Genomic DNA, 19,249 nt, shown 5'->3' with positions numbered 1-19,249 from the left:
TATGTTTTTGCTGGCGGTGGTAGTCTTTTGTGAGCGTCCTTTTTGTAAGGTGTCGAAGTATTGATAAAACTTTTGCGTTAAGACTACAGGGTAGCGATGGTGATGCGTTTCCTGAAAATGCATGAACTCGATTTTTTTTCCAGTTTCATGTAAGACTGGTCATTTCCATTATGAATGTATATAATGGAAAGGTAGGATCTAGGATGGACCAGTTAGGGAAAAAATGGATTTTACGCTTTAACAAATATTCGTTTTTTTAGGAAAAACAAATATTCGCTTTCGATTTTGTATCGTGTCCGTACTGTATTCGCTGTACGCTCGTTTCCTTTGTTTTCGGGATTTCTATATTTTTTGCCCACTTTAAAAACACTGTACGGAGACAAATCGACTCTCGGTTTTTTCTTCGTTTTTCACAAGGCAGGAGTATATATTGTCGCTTGAAGGCTGGGCAGTTAATTACTGCCGCGATCAATTGGACGGCAGTTTCCCTCATGGCCGGGGTGGAAGCGGGAGGCGAGGCGACGACGATGGGCATCGCTGATTCTGCGCCCGTCTCCAATGGTAAGCAAACCTTCTTCCTCTTGCGCGTGGTTTTTCACATTGAGGTTTTGGTGTTTCTCTCGTTTCTGGTTTAATTAGCGGCTGCCGATTAGAGCGTGGTCCGTTCGGGGTTTGGCAATGTGTGCTCGATCTCGTTGATTGCTGATTTGTTGGCGTTGATGTGCGTGGATTAATTGGATCACGCTGCTATTTGCTATATGTTGCTTAATCGGGCCATCTAGGATTTTCCATAAGCTTCCAGATGAGATCACCTTGGTTTTGGCTAGGGATGCTCGCGCGTAAGCCGCGCCGCAAAAGAGAATCCTTTTGGCGACCTAGCAGGAAAACGGCGCAAGATGGAAAGCTTCAGGGCACATCTTTCATACGGGGCTTTCATATCTTGCTAGGCCCGCATCGCCTGCTAGGCAAGCAGATAAATTAAAGATGAAAGTGGTACCATTGTGTCAATTTGCTACACTGGTCCATGCTATCTTGGGAACATGATTTAACAACACCAAAGCTACTTAGCTGAATTTTCTGAAATCATGATTTAAGTTAACAGTTCATCTAGCAAGCCTTTAGATTATTGAAAACTAGATACTGGCATGATGTCGATGCCTTTCACACGTGCGTGTTGCTTTGTTCTCTGTTGAGAATAAAACTCGGTGTCCAACACTAACAGCAGCACATTGAGGCATGTAGTGGATTACTTTTTATGGTTCGGTGCAGACCAAGAAGATTAAGGGGGTAAATGGGGTGTTGACTGCTCACTAGCATATAGTCACGTCAGGTATGACAATCCATTCTTATCTTTCTAACTATAGGAAACCCCTCTTTTCTATTTTAATTCAAATCTCAAACTTAGTAACCTTCTAGAAATGGAACCTTCTCCAAAATATTTTCTCATTTTTGAAAAATATTTTCACCTTTCAAAAATATCCTTCTACCAATTCAAGTTATTGAACCGACTAGAGTTTAGATTTGAGTTTTCTTTGATATTTTTGTTTGTTAGTACTCCCTCCCATTCTAAATTTGAACTAAAACCACGACAAGAATATAGGATTGGAGAAATATTTTATTTGGATTCATCTTATTAAAATACGCAATCGTGATATTTTTTCTTGGAATCTCCGGTGTTTGTTTGCATTTTATTTTGGGTTTTGTGGAGTTTCAGCCTGTACTTCAAAAGGAAAAGCCTTTTCTTTTCTCCTAGGCTTTTTTTTAGGGATTTTCTCCTAGGCTTTTTGGACCAAAATACAACACAACTCTCTTCTATCTCTTTCACTCGGGCCGAACCCATCTCACCCGACCAGCCCGGCTAGCCTTGTCTCTCTTTCTATCTTGATTCCTTTTCTTTTGGGCCATCTCTGGTTGGCCCATTCGTCCGGCGTGCGCCCATGCGGTCCTGTGAGTAAAATGCACCAGAGGTCCTAATTCTTTCGTAAAAGTCCCAAGTTAGTCCTAAATTTTTGAAACTGCACGTTTCAGTCCTAATTGTTTGATAAGTGGTTCATCCCAGGTCCTAAGGTGGCTCTGGGATGTGTTGGCTGCCTACGTGGCCATTTCGGCCCACTTGTCAGGTGCCAACGTGGACTTTTTTGCAAATAATCCCCTGCGTCCTCACGTCTTCTCCCTCCCTCCACCGTCGCTGTAGCGTCCTCGTCGCATTGCTCCGCCTACTCGCCTGCTCCCCTTCCTTTGTTCTTGTCCCCTGCCGAGCCCCTCCCCTTCTCATTTCTCTCCTCAGCTTTCCTCTCCCTCTCCATTCTCTCTTCTACCCGAAGCCCCCTTCCCTCTCTCCTTTCTCCTAAGAAAGCTGCGCCACCGCCTCTGTTTCTTCCCAGCGAACTCGATCGCATCATCGCTCTGGCTCTTGGACACCATCAGCGTTGCGCTCGGGAGAGCCTCCTCACCTTCCCGCACGTGCGGGCCTCCGCTTGGACGTCTCTGCTCTTGAAGTCCGCGCGTGCCGCTTCTTCTCCAATTCCGGCGGGAAGCGTTGCCGGTCTCAATCTGCGCGACTACGACCTCCCCGAGCTCTCCAACCCGCGCGCGAGCTCCGCCTCGACCTCGCGAGACCGACGCCCCCTCGACTTCGAGCCCCGCACGCCGAGCAGTCCCAGCCGCGACGCACCTCGCCGCCGGCCGCTCCACACCGTCGACCCGCCTCCTCCGAGCCCCATCCGCGACCGCCGCTGAGTTCCTGGTTATGCCCCCTCCTTTTCCCCCTCTATCAGCCGATTCCTCCGCCCCGTAGCTCCCCGCGCCTAGCGCCGCCGCCGCCAGCGAGCTTCTCTGTCAAGCCACCCGACTCGTTCCGCTGCCTGTCACCATGGTGGGCTGAGCCCATTTTGGGCCTGTCAGGCGCCGCGCCCTCGGAGCGCACGCTCCCAGCGAAGTAGGTGCCTCCGGGGGGAGGAACAGATGGCGGCAGCGACGGATGAGGAGGAGAGACGGACAGAGAGAAAGAGGGGAGGGGCTGACAGGGAGAAGAAAGCAAATGTCAGGGTTTTTTTTAGCAAAAAGGCGTCCACTTTGTCACCTGACATGTGGGCCCAAATAGCCACATCGGCAACAGACATGCGCCCGAGCCAAATGTGCTAGAATCCAGATCAAAAATCACGCCCAGAAACCGCTGTCCCTTCCTCTTCCGTTTTCCTCTTTACATTTTTCCAAAAATTGAGGAGAAGAGTCACCAGAATCATTTGTTATATATATAGATATTTATCTTTCTTATGAAGTAGTAAACTTTTGTTATATTGGCAGGTAAGATGAATGCTTTGAAAAGGCCACCAGAATCATTTGCTGAAGAAGATGAAGCAAGAAGGCAGAAACGACAGAAGATAGAGTGTCAAGGCTTCACATCTAGAAGGTTTTGCCTGATTCCTTTTTTTTTTGCATGATTATTGTCTTGTATGATCCCAAAAGTATTATCCGTGATGGTGCTTCGTGATATTGAATTCGGTCAGATATCAGCTTGATGTCTATGAGGTTGCGAAGGAGCGAAACACGATTGTGATGCTTGACACAGGGGCAGGGAAGACCATGATTGCTGTGATGCTTATCAAGGAGTTCGGGGGGAAGATAGACAGAGCAATTAACGATCCAAAGATCATCATATTCCTTGCAACAACAGTTCAGCTTGTCACACAGGTTGTGTAATAGTATTATGTAGGATGGCAGTTGTACATTAACTTAACTAGTTTGTACTGTCATTTTTTGTCACAGCAATTTGAGGCCATCAAAACCCACACAGATTTTGAGGTGGAGCTCTGTTATGGTGCTAAGGGGGTTGATCCGTGGACGGCTTCTGCATGGCAAGAAAAAGTCTCAAAATATCAGGTAAGTGTTGATCATTTTTATTTTTTTAAAGCTCATAGGTTCCTCATTGTTCTCAAGGAGATGAGTATCCAAGTTAGTGACATTGTTGACCTGTGGTCTCATTTTCATGACATTATACTTGCTTATGTTCATTATTACATTATACTTGATCCATTAAATGATTTTTTTGTGCTCTCTTGACTTGTATTTGAAAAGCCTTGAGCGCATATGTTTTCATAACTTAATTTGTAGTGCCATTGAAAAAAATTGCAGGTCATGGTGATGACACCAGAGGTGTTTCTACAAGCTTTACGTAGTGCATTACTGATCTTGGACAAGGTTAGTCTTATGATATTTGATGAGTGCCATCATGCAACCGGCAATCACCCTTATACGAGTAATTATGAAGGTGTTGTGAAACACCGTCTTATCATGGTACATTTTTTGCTCAACACTTTCTTCTTCTTTGTTCCTTCTGAAAATGTTGTTCTCCATCGCCATCTTTTGTGAAGGAGTTCTATCACAACTCTGAACACAAGCTGAAGGTGTTCGGCATGACAGCATCGCCTGTTATAAGAAAAGGTGAACATTCACAAAAGATAGACCACTCTTTCCCTTTTCTACATTTCATACACCACTACATGCTCTAAATTGTTTTCTACTTATGCATGTGAAATATTAAATAAATTGATAATAAACCTCATGTCATATACATAACTTAGGTTTTAAAATGATTTCTAAATATGATGGCATGAATGGACTTGAGTGGAGACTATGATGAAAGGTGCTTAAGTGGTGGCAGGAGAGCTTCCCAATATCCAACAATTGATTAAAATGGTTGACAAAATGCAAAGTGGATTAGTTCATTGATACATTCTTATTAGCAGTAGCATTTAGGTCATGTACTAAACTACTAAGGGTGACATGTCATGGCCAAGTGAAAGAAACATGAACCATAGAAGTAACACTTGAAGGCCATAATCTCCGGTAACATTTGTTTGCAATAAAAATGGATGTGTGCATCGATCGACTTTTTCCTTTTAAAAAAATTGTGTCATGGATTTCATTGTTGCAATATTTCTGACATCTCTCTTACTTTCAAAATTTTCTACCACCTTATTTGCTCTCTACAACCCTGTTAATGATTTTAAGTTATGGTGGAGTAAAATACATGTACATCCTAATTTTTTTGTAAAGGTGTCAAGTTAGTCCTAAAACTTCTAAAATGCACATATAGGTCCTAAAAGTTTCATAAGTTGTTCATCCGAGGTCCTAATGTTGTCGCGCGTCTGATGTGTTGACGTGCCCACCCACGTGGTCTAGGCCCACCTGTCGGATAACCCTTCGATGAGAAATATTTCAGAAACCCTCCGCCTTCTTCTCCTTTCCTCCTAGCGGCCCCTCCCTCTCTCGACTGCAGGATGAGATACTGCTTCGGCCGCTGCCGTCACTGTAGTCTTCCTCTCTCGCTTCATCACCGGCGAGGTCACAGTTAATGCCAAATCATCGCCGGCAGCTAGGGTTCATATACGGGGGAAGAGAGCAGAGAGAGGGAGGGGCCGCAAGGAAGAAAGGAGAAGAAGGCAGAGGGGTTTCTGAAATATATTTCCTATCAAAGAGTTATCCGACAGGTGGGCCCAGTCCATGTGGCTGGCCACGCCAACACATCAGACACGCGTAAACAACATTAGGACCTCAGGTGAACAACTTATGAACCTATTAAGAACCAGACATGCATTTTGAAAGTTTTAGGACCCGTAATTGTTCCCTAACAGATCTACACAGTGGCTAATAGAGATGTCGTAGCATGGGGCTTTGACACCGGGGATGCGCGGGCACCCCCTTTTAGGTTCGGCAGTGGGCGACGGGGATCGCTCCGGCGATCGCCGGCGAGGCCAATGTGAAGCGTAATAGCACAATAAACACGCATACACACGCTTTTTACCCAGGTTCGGGCCACCCTGCGGTGTAAAACGCTACGTCCTGCCTGTCTGAGCTGATATTACCAGGAGATCGTGTGTTTACAACTTGCCGGCGAAGGGTCCCCGGGTGCTCTCTTTTTGGCTAAGTACTCCTTACTATTCTGAGCTAATGCTAGTGCTGGACTATCAGTTAGACCAACGAAAAACCCAACCCTTTGACCGTTGGCGGGGGTCCTCCTTTTATAGCCAAGGGGATACCACAGGTGCCACGATGCATGGATTACAAGTGGCGAGCAAGGAGCTCAGGCAACTCCTTCTCGGTGCGCCGGCATACATGCAAGAGCGGCAGCCCCGCGACTAGGGGTCTAAGGCCTAAGAACTAGCCCTGGGCAGCCATTGTTTGCTTGACTAGACGGATAATCCCCCTCTTGTCGGCTCATTAAATGCGCCGTGCGCCTCACTCCTCGTCCTGGCGACCCTGCACACTGGGCGCCTGCCGCGCGCCCACGTGGTGCTGCTACTCTGTTTGCTCGGCCCCGCCCTCGCGGCGGAAACCTGCGTCTGGGAGCGCCCTCCCGGCAAGTGCCTTCCCGGGAGGTGCCCAGGCAGGATTATTTCCCGAAGCCCTGCTAGCCCTGTCGGGCTGGTAGCTTGCCGGGCGGCTTGCACGTTGCCGCCCGGGGTGCGATCCTCCCAGGGACCAAGCGATGCGACCCACGTGTTGTGCAGCGGTGGCACCCCGGGTGCCACGGGTGCGACAGTAGCCCCCGGGCGTGGGCCGGGCGAACCCTCCCCTGGCCGGTTGCCGGGCTACGCCCCAACCGACGCTTGGGTCCTGACTCGTCTCGGGCCCGTGTCTCTTCGTCTCCTAGTGACCTCGCCATTACGGACGAAGAGGTGGGTGCGAGATTTCTGCCGTAACCTCCCCCTTAAACAGGTAAGTTAAGGCCACTTACCGCATTATTCCACGATCTGTAGTTATCCCAGCGCACCCGCTGTGTGCGGAAACGGCCGTTACCGAACGATGGAGTGTTATAAAGCTTTACTGCTGCGCTGAGGGGTAAACACTTAGCCCCCAGCCTTCTTCCTCCATCTTTTCGCATATTGCGTCTGAAAACCTTGCCAATCTCCCACCCACGCTACCATGGGTCCCCCCACAACTAGGAAACGGAAGGAGGCGAAGCCCTCGAAGAGCAAGAGCGCGGCGGCCGCCAAGGCCGCCGAAGAGAAAGAGATGAGGAAGCAGGAGATGCGGGCCACGCTTGCCTTCTTCTGGCCCGACTACAACGGCGAGGCGCTGGGCAAGCTCCAGTACGCCGTCGCCTCGGACTTCAACGAGCACGAGAGGACCCTGATCTTCCCCGCCGACGCCGACGTCCAGTCCACCGACTTCCGGGAGTTCGCGCACTTCATACTCACCGGGTTGGTGCCGCCATTCTCCCTGTTCCTCCATGCACTCATGGAGTCGTACCAGCTGCGGGTGGCGCAGCTCCACCCCATGTCCCTCTACCTCCTCGCCATCTTCTTCCTCTGCGAGGGATTCGTCGGAGTGATGCCTTCGGTGGCATTGTTCCAGCACTACTTCTACCCCCGCATCGAGAACAAGAAAGCGATGTCGTCAGGGGTAGTGTTCCGTGCCTGCGACCGGATGAAGTCAGAGTTCATCGTCCGGTCGGAAAAGAAGATCGAGAAGGAGTGGCGCTCAGACTGGTGCTGGGTCCGTGTGGACGAGCCCGAGGAGTTCATCTTTCCGCCCACCGAGTTGCCGGTGGAGGCCCCCGGCTGGCGGGACCGGTACAACCGCGACGCCGACCTCCTCCCCATCGTGGAGAAGATCAAGGCCCTTCGGCTAGCTGGGCTCTCCGATCTCGACGTGGCGCGGGTCTACATCACCCGGTGCACCGCGCCGCTTCAGTGGCGTTCCCGCCCCGCGTGGGCGTACACGGGGGCCGGAGACAGGATGCACCTCCGTGAGGAGGGCATGGACAAGGAGTCACTCCAGGTGTGGGTGAGGGGGATCTCCGGCGAGGATGCTCCCTACGCGAAGTTGCCGCCGGGGGTCTTTGCCCTCCACGTCGGCATCCCCGGCTTGAGCAGCATCATCGGCTCCTTCCCACCCTGCAACGAGTGGGGGCTGATGGACGATTCCCCCACTCTGTCCCTGTGCTCCCCGTCGCCCGCACCTCGCGGGAAGCAAGCGCAGGAGGGGAGCAGGAGCGAGTCGGAGGCCGGCCAACCCCACGACTCGTCCTCCTCCGATGAGGTGGGTCGGGTTGCCGCCGATCGAGGATGACGAGGAGGAGGAGGACGACGATGATGCGCCCCTGATTGTGCGCAGATCAAGGGCGCGCGAAGCGGCCATGGCTACCTCCACGACAGCTTCGGCGGCATCCGCCCCTGCGGTGGGGCGGCGGCCGGCGGCACCTCAGCGACGACCACCCCCGCAGCGATCACCAGAGCCACGACGGCTCCTTCGATGGTTCCCGCGGCGCCCCAAGCCGTAGCAACCCCACAGGCACCCACGGCCCCACCCGCGTGGGGGATCTTCCGGGGCTTCGCGCTCCGGCGCAACCCCCCGAAGGCTGATTCGTCGGCAAGCGCCGGCAGGAGGGGGAGGGACGATTCTCTGCCTGCCGCGCCGAGCAAGAAGGCATGCACGGACGCTGGCAGCGGCGCCGACCCGGCCGACACAGGGGCCAGCGGCGCCGCCCCCGCATCTGCCGGCGACCCAGCCCCGATGGAGGTGGCACCGGCAACAGGTACAACACCCTCCCGCTTCCTTACCTGCATTTTCATTTGCCAGTTAATCCTGCAACAGTACCCTTTTTTTTCCGCAGGCAACGCTCCCGGCGACACCTGCCGGGATGGAGGAGGAGGGGGAGACTCCCCCCGCAAGCCCAGTGGCCCCGCAAGGTATTCATCCAAAGCCCCCACGTCTGCCTTCAAGCAACTCATTTAGCTTCCCGATTCTCACCCTTCCCGCTGTTGCAGGCCCAAGCGGGCGCTATGTTGACCTCGACTCTGACGACGAGGTCGCAGGGACGGCGGAGGAGCCGGAGGCAGCCCCGGCGCCAAGCCCTGCTGCGGCGACCACCGCCGCCACCGGAACGGCGTCCAGCGACGCGCCCGGGGCCACAGACGCTGCTGGCACGTACTATTCCGCTACCCAGCAGGAGGCGATCCCTGCCGGGGCCGCGGCAACCCCACCAGCCCCTCAGTCCCCAGGCGCGGGTGAGGGGGAGGTTGCGGAGGAGGAGCAACAGGATGCTCCGCCGCAAGCGGACGACCCCCCGCCCAGCCATAATGTGGCAGCGGGGGCTTTGTCGTTGTCGGCTGGCACCTTCAGCACCGACCTCGGCACCCTTGCCGGGGTGGCTTGAAATCCCATCACTTGGGATCCGAACATCTTCGACCGGGGGCACCGGTTCCTTGACGCTGTCAAGGACCAGCAGCAAGCCTTCGTCACCTCCTTCAATGAGGTGAGGGAGCACCACGCGATCGCCAAGAGCCAGCTCGGCGAGGTGTGGCTGGCCGTGGAGAAGGAGCGACAGGAGCTCTCCCGATTGCGGGAGGAGACACGCCTCGCCAGGGAGGAGGCACGCCTTGCCCGGGAAGCCTTGGAGGAGGCCGCCACACAGGTCGTTCCCGAAGAGGAGCTCTACCGATGACTGGAGGCTCAGCACGCCGAGCTCCAGGAAGCTTTGGATTCGCTGGTGGCGGCTCAGGCGGAAGCCAAGAAGGAGCACGCGGAGGTGCTCGCCACGGCCCAGGCTCGGATCGACGAGAAGAGCGATCTGATCAGCCACTACCTCGGCGAGATCCAAGGCCTGCGTGTCAAGCTGGAGGTGCAGACCAAGGCCACCAAAAGCACGGTGGGCGCGGCAGCCCGGCACGAGATCTAGCTCAATGCCGCCAAGGACAAGGCGGCCCGGTTCGAGACCGAGCTTGCCGCTGTCCGGGAGGAGCTCGCCAAGGCCGGTGAGAACATCACGGCCAAGGCCGCAGAGCTTGCGTCGCTAGCGAGCCGCCTCCGCAAGGCCAAGAAGGCCACGCTCGACGCCCGGCTCCACCACGGCACGCTGATCGGGCAGCGACAGCTGGAGACCGAGAAGCTGCTCAAGATCGCCCAAGCGCTGCGCGACCTGCTACCTCGGTTTGAGCCGCGAGCCGCAGATGTGGACGGCACGGACGTCTCCACACTGATCCTGTTCTTCTCCGACTTGGTGGGAAGTTCGCGGCGCTCGACGTCTGGATCTCCAAGTTCTGCGCCGACGAGGTCGCCAACTGTGCCCGGGAGGTTGCCGGGACGATCCTTCCGAGGGTGCACCTCCGACACCCGGAGTTCCCCTTCGAGACGTTGCTGGACGGCTGGTCGGACAGCGAGGACGAACCTACCCACACCCAGGCGGTGAGTGGGTTTGTCGACGAGGTGGTCGAGAGGATGCAGCGGAAGCCGGACCCCGAGCTGTCCCCGGAGCCTCCGACAGAGGACGCCGACAACTAGCTGCTGCAGCCCCCTGCCGGCCCTTGCCGTTCCCTTGTGTTAACTTCTTTTGTTCTCGTTTCCCTGCAAGTGTGGCGCTTGGCGCCGTTTGAACAATTACTGTCTTATTAGTCCATGTAATCGTTTGCTACTTTTGTTAATTCAGCTCTTTAGTTCTGCTTGATCATTGTTCCTTGTTCCCGGGGTTGCCTCGCGGGGTGGATCCCTTTGCCCTTGTGTGTTGTGCTTTGTGTTGCCGGGGACTCGCGCCCACATACTTAACCGGACCAGGGGCCCGGGACGGACCCGCAGTGCCGACCTGGGGCCAAGCTGTAGCGGCGAGCCACTCCGCTTGCAGAATAACTACTCCCAGGCATGCCCTCCCGGGACGGACCCGGAAGCCGCACCGGGAGCGCACTCCCCCCGCAAGCGTCCTTCTAACACCCCGGCTACACGCATGTTTCGGGACCACACTTAGCGAGGCAACGTTCAGTTACGTTTAGTTTTCAGAAAGTCTATCATTCAGGTTCAAGCACTTAGCTTTTCGTTCGGTCCCATGCTCAGTATGCTTGCCGGAGGGGTGCGCCTGGAACGCCGCCCTTGAGAGAGCCTGTTTGAGGGATGCGGCAGGATCGCCGCCGGCGACAAGCGTTGATGACGATGCTACCGCCACGTCTCCACAGCAACCCTTGCTTTCGGAAGAGCTCTTGCCTTTGGGGGAACCTGTTCTGAGGGGTGCAGTAGGGACGTCGTGACATCCTCGCCACCACCGGCAGATGCGGGTGGCGAAGACATCACGGCGTCCCCACGGCAGCCCTTGCTGCTCGGGGAGATACCCTTTGGAGGGGTGTGGCAGGGACACTACGGCAGTGCACCCGTCAACGCTGAGCGCTGATGGCATGCACCACCATAGTGTCTTCGCGGCAACCCTCGCTCCTTGCGGAGATGCCCTCTGGAGGGATGCGGCAGGGGCATTGTGGCAGTGCACCCGTCGGCGCTGAGCGCTGATGGCATGCACCACCACAGTGTCTCCGCGGCAACCCTCACCCCGGAGCCGCTCGCTAGAGGAGGTGTGGCAAGGACACGGCGGCAGTGCACCTGCCGGCGCCGAGCGCTTGTGGGATGTACCACCACCGTGTCTCTGCGGCACCCCTCAACGTGGGCTCGGTGGAGGGGTGCGACAAGGGCGCGATGGCAGTGCACCCATCGGCGCTGAGCGCGGATGGCATGCACCACCATCGCGCCTCTGCGGCACCACTCGCCTTCGCAGCCTCTCCCTTGGGTTCGCTCTGAGCTGCCCCATGGCTGGGACACCCCTTTTATAGGCGCGGGGGAGGGGCTCGCCACCATGCGCGCCGGGTCACCGCAGCACACGTGGCGCTCCGCCCCTTGAAGTGTGGTACGGTCTTCGCCACTCTGCATGCCAAGTTGCTGTGGCACACGTGGCGGCTTCCTCCTGAATCAGGGGCCTAAGAGCGCGGCGAGTCCCTCGTGATGCGGTCACCCCGCACCACAAGGCGCCGCTACACGCCACGGCCCGTGGGCGGTCCACGAGCATTACAGTGTGCAAGAGTCCACCTTTACCCTGCACATTAGATTCTTACCAAGCCGCTGCAATTTTTTTTTGAAATTCACAAAAACACAGAGCAGTATGGATAACTCTCCTGCCTCCCAGCCCCCGGGCATAGAAGGGTCGATTCCAAACTTGGATGTGAGCACTTTTATTTCCCAGACGCAGCGACTGCGTGATGCACGTTGCGGGGAGCCCGGCAACGGCATGCCGTGATGCACGTTGCGGGAAGCCCGGCAACTGCATGCCCAGTGCATGAGTGATCCGGCAACGGGTTAACGTTTTCGAGGCTCCGGCAGCCCCCTGCTCACAACCAAGTATGGAAAGAGACTTCTGTGCACCTAGAGCAGGAGACGGAAGGGGGAGGAACATACAAATAAACAAGGCAATCTTGAAATTCGAGAAAGAGCACTTATCTTTATTCCCAGCAACTAGTGGTTAAAAAACGGGGGTTGCCCGGCTACACTAGTTCGAGAGGTATGCATCGGCGGCATCACCTGAGGGTCGGGCTCCGCCACTTCACGGGTAGAACTTGCGCAAGTGCTCAATATTCCAGCTATTTTGCACTGGCAAGCCTTCTTTGGTTTCCAGCCGGACAGCCCCCGGCCTAGTCACCTGCACTACCCGGAAGGGCCCCTCCCATCTCGGAGTCAACTTGTTCCTGGCCTTCGTTTCTTGTATCCGGCGCAGGACAAGGTCTCCGTTCTCGAGCCCTCGGGGATGGACTCGCCTGTCGTGATAACGACGGAGTCCCTGCTGGTAGCGCGTGGCTCGCACAACAGCCCGGCATCGAAGCTCTTCGATGAATTTCAGATCATCAACCCTTTGCTCGTGTTGGCTGGAGTTGCCGTACGAGCGTACTCAGGGAGATCCATGCTTGAGCTCGAGGGGCAGCACCGCTTCTGCCCCATAGACAAGGGCGAAAGGAGTATCGCCCGTTGCCTGACTAGGTGTGGTCTTGATCGACCACAGCACGGGCTGGAGCTCTTCGATCCAGTGCTTCCCGTGGCCTTTGAGCTTGTCAAAGGTTCTCGTCTTGAGCCCCGCAGCACCTCTGCGTTGGCCCTCTCCGCCTGCCCGTTGCTCCTAGGTGAGCAACAGACGCGAAGTGAATCTTGGTGCCTATGCCCTCGCGGTAGGCCTGAAACACCGCGCTCGTGAATTGCGTGCCGTTGTCGGTGATGATGCCGTTAGGCACACCAAACCGGCACACGATGCTCTTGAAGAACTTGATGGCCGCCTCGGCGGTCACCTTCCGCATTGGTTCCACTTCCACCCACTTGGAGAACTTGTCGATGGCCATGAGAAGATACTCGTACCCACCAACCGCTCTCGGCAGCTTGCTGACGATATCTAGCCCTCAGACCACGAATGGCCACGAGGACGGGATGACCTGCAGGGCCTGCGTCGGCTGGTTGCTCTTCTTCGCGTGGAACTGGCATGCCTCACACATGTTCACCAGCTGCTCCGCGTAAGCCAGGGCCGTGGGCCAGAAGAAACCGTGCCGAAACGCCTTGCCGGCCAACGCCCGGGAGGCCACATGGTGGGAACATGTGCCTCGATGTATCTCCTCCAACAGTGCGCGCCCCTCGTCTCGGGGCACGCAGAGGAGCTTGACTCCATTTGCACGCCTGCGGTAGAGGTTCCCGTCCACCACAGCATACATTTGGCTTGCCGGGCCACTCGTTCCACGGCGATGTCGTCTTCTGGGAGGGCCTCTCCCTTCAGGCAACGGGCGATTTCCACCGCCCAGGGAGGGGTCTCCCTGCCAACGCATGCTGCTAGGTCAGCAGCATGGACCTCCGCTGTTGCGGGGTTTCCTTCGGTTGCCGGAGGGGCTTCCCCAGCAACCGGCTTGGGGGCGACTGAAGGCGCCGCCTGCTTGTGGCAGAACACCCCCGCCGGAGGCTTCCGGCGTTCTGCTGCCATCTTGGACAGCTCGTCGGCCGCGAAGTTGTCCTTCCGCTTGACATGCTCGAATCACAAACCCTTGAACTTGCGCTCTAGTTTGCGGACTTCCTCCACGTACGGTGCCATCTGCGGGCAGTCGTAGTTTTTGTTGACCTGGTTGATCATGAGCTGGGAGTCCCCGCGAATGACCAGGCGCTTGATGTCCAGGGCGATTGCTGCCCGCAACCCGGCGAGCAAACCCTCGTACTCTGCCGTGTTGTTAGTGGAGTTCGGGAAATCGAGTTGGATAGCAAACCTCAACTGATCCCTCGTCGGTGACTCGATGACGACCCCAGCGCCGGCTCCCTGAAGGCTGAACGCACCATCGAAGTACAGGATCCAGTGGCCTTCCTCCAGCTTGCCTGGCAGGCTGGTCTCCGGCCCCTCCTCCTCTTCTACACCCGTCGACGTCCACTCCATGACGAAGTCCACCAGGGCCGCACTCTTGATGCTCTTGGAGTTGGTGAAGTGCAGATCGAACTCCGACAGCTCCATCCTCCACTCAGCCACCCTCCCGGTGGCTTCACGGTTGGTGAGGGCTCGCCACACGGTGCGCTTGAAAGTAGTGGCGCAGCTTGCGGGACGCGAGCAGAATCCCCAACAGGAGCTTCTGCACCTGCGGGTACCTCGTATGGGCGTCGCGCAGTACCGTGCTGATGAAGTACACCGGGTGCTGCACGAGCCGCTTGCGCGGTGCCGATGCTGCCGGCTCGGGGGTGGTCCCCGGGTTCGAGGCGGTTGCTGGGGGCCGTTCAGCCCCCTGCCCCCGCAGCCTCAGTTCCCGGAACGTCTTCCCCTCTCTCGGCAACCAGCACTGAGCTGACCACCTGGTCAATCGCCGCTAGGTAGAGTAGCAGTGGCTCGCCCGGCTTGGAGGCGACGAGGACGGGCGGCAACTTCAGGTATTGCTTGAAATCGTGGAACTCCGCCTTGGCCTCAGGGGTCCAATCAATCAGACCCTTCTTCTTCATCACCTTGAAGAAAGGCAGGGCGTGTTCGCCCAACCTGGAGATGAAGCGGCCCAGCGCGGCAACGCAGCCGTTGAGGCGCTGGACATCCTTTACCTTGCGGGGAGCCTCCATTTTCTCGATAGCTTCTATCTTCTTTGGATAGGCTTGAATCCCCCTGTGCGAAACCAAGAAACCCAGAAACTGGCCTGAGTCTACACCAAAGGTGCACTTCTCAGGGTTCAGCTTGAGTTTGATCCTGCGGAGGTTATCAAACGCCTCCCGCAGGTCATCAATCAGCGAGTCCCCGCGCTTTGACTTGATGACGATATCGTCCATGCACGGTTAAGATCAGTAAAATCTACACACATGCGAAGCTTATTCCCCCGCCTTGGGTACTATTACTGGGTTAGCTAACCAAGTGGGGTACAGAACTTCCCTGATAGCCCCCGCAGCCTTGAGCTTGTCCACCTCTTGCTTGATGAAATCTTTGCGCTCCTGTGCTTGCCGGCGAATCTTCTGCTTGATGGGGCGGGCGTCCGGACGCACTGCGAGTCGATGCTCGATCACCTCCCTAGGGACTCCGGGAAGGTCCGACGGCTTCCAAGCGAACACGTCGGCATTCTCCCGGAGGAAAGTGATGAGGGCGCTTTCCTATTCGGCAGTAAGGTTTGCACCGACGGTGACGGTGCGCTCCTTGTTGCCGACTCGGAGGGGCAGCTTCTTCACCTTGGGGGCCTCCTCCCTGAGCTTCTGGCCCTTACCGGGGCACAGGCTCGAGCCTGCGCTTCTCCTGGCAAGCTCTTGCGGGGCAGCGCGGGCCTTCTTCGTTGCCGGGCCGTCGCCCGGCGAGCCTTCGTCTCCGGCCACGTCCTCGTCACCGGCGTCGGCTGCGGCGGCGGCCCTGACGACCTCACCAACACACCAGGCCGCATCCTTGAGGTCGCACCTGATGGAGAGGACTCCGTACACGGACGGCATCTTCATCACGCCGTAGGCCCAATGCGTCGCCGCCATGAACTTGATCAGCGCTGGCCGACCAAGGATCCCGTTGTAGGGCAACGGGGTGTGCGCGACGTCGAACACTATGTGCTCGGTCCTGAACGCTTCCCGGGACCCGAAGGTCACCGGCAGCGGGATGCGCCCCAGGGGGCGCACGATCCCGGGGTTTACTCCCCGAAACGGGTCAGTGGGCTTCAGCTGCTCCACCGGCAACTGGAGTTTCTCCACCAACCTGGCTGATAGGAGGTTCAGCCCCGCTCCGTTGTCCACAAGCACCTTGGTCACCGTCATGTTGTTGATGATCGGTGAAACCACGAAGGGTATGACCCCTGAACCCAGCCGCCGCATCTTGGGGTCGCGGACGTTGATGGCGAAGGTGTTGATGATGGCTGCAGCCTCCGCCTCCGGGATGGAGTAGGAGAGACTAGAAAAGCGGTTGACGAAGCTCCGCAGCGTCTCTCCCGGCTTCTGCACTACGGTGTGCAGCTCCGCCATGGTTCCCGGACGCTTGTAGCCGCCCTGGTACGCGCTCACAAACTGCTCGCGCAGGTCCGCCCAAGTGGCAATGGACCCAGCAGGCAGGTTGAGCAGCCAGGTTCTCGATGATCCTTTTAGGACCATCGGGAACCAGTTGGCTCTGACCTTGTCGTCGGCGCCGATGGCATGCATCCCCAACGAGTAAGTCAGGAGGAAATCCTTGGGATTTACGGTTCCATCATACGTACCAAGCGCGGGTGCTCGGAACTTGCGGGGCCATGTCACCCGCCGCAGCTCGCACGTGAACGCAGTGCAGCCGTCCTCGGGGCCCATAGGAGCATCCTCCTGCTCCTGCGGGCGTTGGCGCTCTACCTCACGCCGGCGCTCCAGGCCCTGACGCAGATCCTTCTGCTGGCGGGCATTCAAGATGCCGCGCGCGTCACCTCGCGTGACAGTGGGTGACGAGTCCGAGGACCCCTCCGGGTCCCTGCCTCCCGGGCCTCCCCGCGGGGGAGGATTTTCCCCTTGTCGCGAGGCTGTTGGGCGGCGAGCGCGAGGAGCGCATCCAGCTCCGCGCTCCATGCCTCATGTGCCGGCGTTCCCTGCTTCGGCTCGTACCGCACCATGACCCGCGCGGCGATGATAGCCTCCACCGGGGTTTGGGCTGGGGGTAAACGATTCTCCGACCGGCTACCCTCCGCCCGATCCCCGGGCGCATGGGGTGCGACCCCGTCGGTGTCGCTCGCGACGCCGTGTGCTCATGGCGCAGTTGACGCTGCGAGTCTTCGGCCCGCGATTCGACTCGCTGGCCGGCGCGGGCGGCACCATGGCCGCTCGCGCGACTGGCCCCGGCACTGGGGGCCACCGGCCCCCTTAGGCGATTATCTGCCGACATCCGAGGAGGTGGGGGTGGCAGCTGCGATTGCTGCGCTCGTGAGGGCTTAGGAAAAATTTTCCTGAACCCGCGACGCAGGTGGCGCATCATGTGATCGCGCGTGTGCCGCTGGGGCTTCACGCGGGTCGATCCGGGGGTCACCAGCCCGCTTGGGAGGCATGGTGGTTGGCTCTGTCGTCGAGGAAGACGAGGCCGATGTTGGTGTAGATGTCGCCGCCGGCGGTCACCGGCGAGCTCCCCTCACGCGCCCAAGTTGCAAGTTGAATTCTTACATTTTTTTCTCTCTCTCTAACAGATCTACACAGTGGCCAATAGAGATGTCGTAGCACGGGGCTTTGACACCGGGGATTCGCGGGCACCCCTTTTTAGGTTTCGGCAATGGGCGACGGGGATCGCTCCGGCGATCGTCGGCGAGGCCAATGTGAAGCGTAAAAGCACAATAAACACGCATGCACACGCTTTTTACCCAGGTTCAGGCCACCCTGCGGTGTAAAACGCTACGTCCTGCCTGTCTGAGCTGATATTACCAGGAGATCGTGTGTTTACAAGTTGCCGGGGAAGGGTCTCCGGGTGCTTTCTTTTTGGCTAAGTACTCCTTACTATTCTGAGCTAATGCTAGTGCTGGACTATCAGTTAGACCAACGAAAAACCCAACCCTTTGACCGTTGGTGGGGGTCCTCCTTTTATAACCAAGGGGATACTACAGGTGCCACGGTGCATGGATTACAAGTGGCGAGCAAGGAGCTCGGGCAGCTCCTCCTCGGTGCGCTGGCATACATGCAAGAGCGCCAGCCCCGCGACTAGGGGTCTAAGGCCTAAGAACTAGCCCTGGGCAGCCACTGTTTGCCTGACTAGACGGATAACCCCCCTCTTGTCGGCTCATTAAATGCGCCGTGCGCCTCACTCCTCGTCCTGGCGACCCTGCACACTGGGCGCCTGCCGTGCGCCCACATGGCACTGCTGCTCTGTTTGCTCGGCCCCGCCCTCGGGGCGGAAACCTGCGCCCGGGAGCACCCCTCCCGGCAAGTGCCTTCCCGGGAGGTGCCCAGGCGGGGTTATTCCCCGAAGCCCCGCTAGCTCTGCCGGGCTGGTAGCTTGCCGGGCGGCTTGCACGTTGCCGCCCAGGGTGCGATCCTCCTAGGGACCAAGCGATGCGACCCACGCGTCGTGCAACGGTGGCACCCTGGGTGCCACTGGTGCGACAAGAGAAGAGTTAGACATTTGCGCCCCGACGGCAGAAGATGTGAACATATACTATGACCCCAGAACAATCTCTTTCAAAGATTTGAACGAAGAGTCGGGACTTCTGTTGTCCAAGGTTCCACATCTGTTTGCTTCCCTGCTCTATTGTTACTAAAGTTTGTGGCTCAATATTTTATGTCTAAAGACAGTCATTTTTGTTTGTGCAGTATGATGCGTCCATAACAATGTTGCAGAATAAGCCAAACTACCAGAATAAAGAAGGTGGTAAAATAGCTACAGAAACACGGAGGCATCTATCTATTTCTTCAGCAAAAATCTTATATTGCCTCAATGATGTTGGTCTTCTATGTGCAACTGAGGTAGCGCTTGGCTTCATTGGATCCGATTTCTTTTGAATGAGATCTTTGTTGTTCTTGTTAGCTTGGAATGCTAATTGCACTTTTCGTCTATTTTTACCACCATTTGACCTTTGGAGCTTCATGGCATATATAGTTAACTAATCCCTCTTTCTTGCAGGCCACCAAAATCTGCATTGAAAGGGGCCAGAGGAAAGGTTGGATGGAAGAAGTTTGTAATGCCACAAATATGCAAAATGATGCAAATGGTTCTTTACAGATTGCAGAAATATCAGCGATTCATATGAAGTTCTTGGGGGATGTGTCACATCTACTTCAGAAACGCCTCCAGCAAGGTGCAACTGCTGATGCTTTATTTTTGCAACCTTACGCTGTTAGCCAAAGGATCTAAGCAGAGTTGCATTGTGACACGCTTTATGAAATGAATCATACTATATCATCTGTTTGATGAATTCCTGTTTCAGGTATCGACGTGCTTCTGAACTCTGAGAGTGGATGTGCGGAGGCAACAAAAAAGGGTTATATTTCACCAACGCTTTACGAACTCATCCAAATCTTTAACTCTTTTAGATAAATGCTATTT

At 56.2% G+C, this 19,249-nt stretch overlaps 1 protein-coding gene across 1 annotated transcript; it reads left to right on the top strand.

Moving 5' to 3' along the window:
* Positions 1–438: 438 nt before the first annotated feature.
* On the top strand, positions 439–19,247 carry LOC104583148 (endoribonuclease Dicer homolog 3a). Its single transcript, XM_010234903.2, has 9 exons — positions 439–561; positions 3,307–3,412; positions 3,510–3,693; positions 3,769–3,882; positions 4,135–4,200; positions 4,374–4,443; positions 18,517–18,669; positions 18,827–19,001; positions 19,131–19,247. Exons 1-7 carry the CDS (start codon positions 492–494, stop codon positions 18,519–18,521), a joined length of 615 nt encoding a protein of 204 aa, XP_010233205.2. The 5' UTR covers positions 439–491; the 3' UTR covers positions 18,522–18,669; positions 18,827–19,001; positions 19,131–19,247.
* The last annotated feature ends 2 nt before the right edge of the window (positions 19,248–19,249 follow it).

This window comes from Brachypodium distachyon, chromosome 2 (assembly GCF_000005505.3).
Source record: "Brachypodium distachyon strain Bd21 chromosome 2, Brachypodium_distachyon_v3.0, whole genome shotgun sequence".
Lineage (NCBI taxonomy): Eukaryota > Viridiplantae > Streptophyta > Magnoliopsida > Poales > Poaceae > Brachypodium > Brachypodium distachyon.
This window is presented reverse-complemented; position numbering and strand designations above follow the sequence as displayed.